Source organism: Bison bison, unplaced genomic scaffold, assembly GCF_000754665.1.
Source record: "Bison bison bison isolate TAMUID 2011002044 unplaced genomic scaffold, Bison_UMD1.0 scf7180017864223, whole genome shotgun sequence".
In the NCBI taxonomy this organism is placed as follows: domain Eukaryota; kingdom Metazoa; phylum Chordata; class Mammalia; order Artiodactyla; family Bovidae; genus Bison; species Bison bison.
The window spans coordinates 280822-285666 of record NW_011494795.1 but is presented as its reverse complement, the minus strand read 5'-3'; the positions used below and the strand labels follow the sequence as shown (position 1 = coordinate 285666).

Here is a 4845-nt window from a genome sequence, read left to right as displayed (position 1 = left end):
GGCAGCTGGAGAAGAATGAGGAGGGACAAAAAGAGCATGGTGTGTTGGCTGGAATGATGCTTGTCAGATGAACCAGTCAAATAGCTGGTAATCAGAGGGCCCAGGACCAGATGCCAGTTGTGATTACTTTCCGTGTAATGCTCTCCCCAGCTCTGCCACACCCATCGCAGCCTAGGATATTATCCTACTGGACAGAAAGCCATATACACCTTCTTCAGCCATGAACTAATTACATGAGGCTTTTTCCCTTTGTCCAGTTCAGCTTGTAGAGAAGCATCTTCAGAAGGATTATCTTGGCCCCTTACTTTTACATGCTTCACACCCAGAGAACCAACTCTAAGTCCAGCCTCCTCTCTTTCCTAAGAGACAAGAAAGCACATAAGTAGGACAGTATAGGGCCTTCATAGGTGTTCAGCTGAGACAGTCACTCTAGGCATTCCCAATACAAGTAGGTAGAGCTATGGAGCTCCAGCCAGCAGGACCTAGCCTGAGAGTGGACAGACTGAAGCCTGTCTCCAAAGCCAGGTTCAGCCCAGAGTGTGGGGGTGGTTGTTGGGAAGTGGGGGGTCCAGCAGAGGAGTTTGGAAGCTGGGATGGTTGAGGATTAAAGATCTGAGCCTCTGTAGGGGTGCATGGGGGCTCTCAAAGGGCATCTCCTTGGCACAGGCTGTCAGCACAGGTTGTGTGTGTGTGTGTGTGTGAGTGAGTCACTCAGTTGTGTCCGATTCTTTGCAACCCCATGGACTGTAACCCTCCAGCAGAGGAGGGTTATAGTCTATGAGATTCTCCAGACAAGAAAACTGGGAGTGGGTTGCCATTCCCTTCTTCAGGGGATCTTCCCAACCCAGGGATTGAACCTGGATTTTCCACATCACTGGCAGATTCCTTACTGACTGAGCCACCAGGGAAGCCCACCAGCACAGGTCATAGACTCCTATGAACTCACCGTTCTCACATGAACCCTCTCCAGAAGGTCTGCAGATAGAGCTACTTTATACCTGTTTATATGGTTTTTCTTTATGGGAGAGTTTATTCCCCTCTTGGTAGTCTAGGCAGTCAGCACAGGGGTCAAGATATTTTGGACCTGCAGATTACTTATGGAGCAATGAAAGGCTTTGCTGGCCACAGTGACAACACAGGACAGTGAGGTCTGCTCCTCCCGCCTTCTGTGTGTTGAGCCTGTCCCTGGGGTTCATCCTCTTTCCAGCACAGAGGCCCCGAAGGGGAGCTCTGCTATCATAGCCCATGGAATGCAACCTTCACACCGACCAGTTTCCACAGAGCTCCCTGCATGTCCTTATTCCTCAGGCAGTAGATAAAGGGATTCAGCGTGGGGGTGACCACCATGTACATTACTGAAGCTAGTGAATCCTTGTCAGCTGAGTGGGAGGGTGAGGGACTCAGGTAGACCCCTGTGATGGTCCCATAGAAGAGGATGACCACAGCAAGGTGGGAGCCACAGGTAGAGAAGGCCTTCTGTTTTCCCCGGGCAGATGGGACCTTGAGCACAGCAGACACAATGTGGACGTAGGAGATGAGGATGCTGAGGAAGGGGATGAGGACGATCAGGCCCCCCACCAGCAGAATCATGAGTTGATTGGGCAGGGTGTTGGAGCAGGAGAGCTGAAGCAGGGGAATGAGGTCACAGAAGAAGTAAGGGATGACGTTGCTGGCACAGAAGTCCAGCCAGGCCATGAGGAGGGTGTGCAGCAGGGAGTGGAGGTTGGCAAGGAGCCAGGCGCTCCCAAGCATCAGGGCACAGGCTGCTAAACTCATCGTTGTGGAGTAGTGCAGGGGCCGGCAGATCGCCACGTAGCGGTCGTAAGCCATGGCCATCAGGAGGAAGTTGTCCATGTTCGCAAGCAAAATGCAGAAGTAGATCTGGGCTAGGCAGCCACTGTAGGAAATGGACCGGGTCTGTGTCTGGATGTTCGTGAGCATCTTGGGGACTGTGGTGGAGATGAAGCAGAAATCCACTAGGGAGAGGTTGCTGAGAAAGAAGTACATGGGAGTGTGGAGATGGGAGTCTGAGCCAATAGCCAGAATGATGAGCAGGTTCCCGGCTGCCCCAACCAGGTACATGAGAAGGAAGAGCCCAAAGATCAGCTCCTGCTTCTCGGGTTGGCTGGAGAGACCGAGGAGGATGAACTGGGAGGTGCTCGTGTGGTTTCCCGTCTCCATGGTCGACTGGTCCTGCTGGGAGATCCAGACCAGGCGTGGGCTTTAGAGGATGGTGGTGTCTCCCTCCTTCCCCCACACACCCCCTCAGCTCACATCTTTGTGTTCATCTGGTAGAAACCTAAAAGAAGGCTGTCTACCCATCAAAGGAGAAGCTTCAACCAGGAAGTCCTATGGCCCCGGAAGATCACAAAGTCAGGGTTTTAATTATTTTGCCACCAAAATACTACTGACCTTGAGCCCCACGAAGCTCCATGCCATCTCTCCAAGAAGAAGCCTTGTGTGGTGGCAACAACAATGGGGATACTTTAGGTGTGTTAGCCCCCCAAATTTCCATCATACTCTAGTTCTTTGTTGTGATGATGTCTCAGTATTAAGTAAAGAGCTATAGAAATGTAATTTCCTCCTAATCCCAATAGGATTGCCACCTGAAGGCCCTTTCTATACAGAATTCTAGAACCGCAATGGCACATACATGGAACTTCAGGATATTTGTAAACATTCTCCTTCCCCATAAACCTTCTTCCCCACCAGTAGTTTATCTTCCCTTGCTCCTCCACCCACATGGAGCCCAGGACTCGGGTGCCCTGGCTGCCACTCATCACTGGCTCTGGGCCACCTTGGTCCTGGTGATGATGCTGGGGATGGAGTTGGCCAGGGCACGCCTGGACAGAAGAGCCTGCTGACTGAGACAGCTCAGCCCGCCCTTCTGTCAGGGCTGACCCAGGAAGGGCCTCGCCTCTGGAGGGTGAGAGCCGCCCCTGCAGATAACAAAGAGGAACTGCGAGTGTGATGTTGCCCAAAGTAACAGAGTGGGCAGCAGGGCAGCAAGTCAGAGTTGGAGTTCTTTGCAAGCATAGCTGAAGTTTCATTAGTTACAAATGAATTTTCAGTGCTTCACAAGACATAGTTGGGATTTGTGTCCTATAGAAGGTACGGCCTAAAGAGGGAGGGTGGGAAAAAAGCAACTGGAGTTACTGCACTGCTTGGGGATGAATAGCTGACAGGGGAAATCAGTCTGGAAAAGCTATGGGAATGGGTATGGCCCACCTGGGACCTGGGCAGGGAATGAAAAGGGGCTCACGGTCTTGGGAGGCTTTTTCTGTGCCACCATTTTGTTGGAGCAAAGGGGCTTCCCCGCTCCACTGGGCAGCATCCAGCGAGGATGGAGATTTCAGCTCGCGCAGGACCCAGCCCACAGATTCTTGGCCTGTGTTGAGAGTTATGCCTTAGTATAGAAAAGAAATGGCTCCTTTGGAAGTAATATTTTACTGATGCATTTTTTTTTAAGGATTCAAGTATTTGACAACCCACAGGCAAGAATCTTTGGTAAAGGACAGGCATAACATAGAGGCCTAAGAGGCTAAGAGAAAAATCTGTTCAGTGGAAAGTAAAAATGAAAGGAAGCATGTATTTCATATGGTTTAGATCTTCATTTGACCAGTGCTGATTAAAACAGCTCTTTATTGGGCAATGTGAACAATGTGAAAACAATGAAGGACATTGTTCTTGCTCCCAAGAAGCTTCTAGTCAAATGGAAAGGTGACAGCCTTTAGACTAGGGAGCTGACACTTATTGAGCACCTACTGTGTGTCATACACAGGACTAGGCATGTATGTAGGTGCATGTATTTAATCCTCACAATGTGTATAAAGGAGGCATTATTATTCTTATTTTACAGATGAGTAAACTGAGACTGAGAGGGCTTGAGTAATTTCCCCCAAAGACATCAGGATTTGATTCCAGGTCAGTCTGATTTCAAATTAGTGCTTTGATTTTCTCAAAAAGACTGAAGAAGTGCTATCGGGTAACCTTAAACTTGGAGCATTCTCGTCAGTGGATCAGGGAATCCTGCAGTGGCCAGCCCGGGGACAGGAGAAGGGAGTGTGGGGCAGGATGGACAGAATAGGGACATTGGAAAGAAGGTCGTCTGTACTGGGAAGAGGCGGCTTGTTCATATAGCTGCAACAGAGGTGCCAAGACACGCTTGCGTGTGAACGGGAGCTGTGGCGCAGGGACCAGTGTTCTGTCCTTTCCTGACTAACATTCTTTTCAAACCAAGGAGTCTCCATCCTGTCTTTTCCTTCCCATCCTCCCACTGCCCAAGAGATATGGGAGAAGAACATTTTCCTGTTACTGTTTCCCACTGGTTGGGAACATGGTCTTTCCAAGTGCTCCTATTTTAAGAATTGTTTTCGCTGTTTAGTCGCTAAGTGTGTCTGACTCTTCTGTGACCCTGTGGACTGTGTAGTTCACTAGGTACTGGAAAAGACTACTGGAGTGGGTTGCCATTTCCTGCTCCAGGGGATCTTCCCAACCCAGGGACCAAACCCACATCCCCTGCATTGGCAGGCGGGTTCTTTACCACTGGGCCACCAGGGGAGTCATTTTAAGAATACCAAAACTCAACAAGTCTAACTCAAAACAGAAAAGATTCCTCCCTTCCCCTCGTTGCTTCTGGACCATTCCTGCAGACATCCCCCAGTTTGAAAATCCACGCTGACCTCACATTCCCCCCCAGCCATCAACTCATTTCTCTATCCATCCTTTTCCACAAAAGTTCTCAGAATGTGATCAGTACTCATTCTCCAGTTCCCCCTTCCCGTTCTCTCGCAAAGCCCCCATCCAAGGCCTCCCCACCAATCCCTGAAGTGTCTCTTGTCAAGG

At 50.1% G+C, this 4845-nt stretch overlaps 1 protein-coding gene across 1 annotated transcript; it reads right to left on the bottom strand.

The window, feature by feature from the left end:
- Positions 1 to 1061: 1061 nt before the first annotated feature.
- LOC104992733 (olfactory receptor 1F12-like) lies at positions 1062 to 2564 on the bottom strand. The gene has a single exon (XM_010845701.1). The coding sequence runs from the start codon at positions 2179 to 2181 to the stop codon at positions 1237 to 1239; it is 945 nt and encodes a 314-aa protein (XP_010844003.1). The 5' UTR covers positions 2182 to 2564; the 3' UTR covers positions 1062 to 1236.
- Between the last annotated feature and the right edge of the window lie 2281 nt (positions 2565 to 4845).

Bases quoted from the DNA above. Each gene is read 5' to 3' on its own strand.
- LOC104992733 (XM_010845701.1), bottom strand. From the start codon at position 2,181: ATGGAGACGGGAAACCACACGAGCACCTCCCAGTTCATCCTCCTCGGT.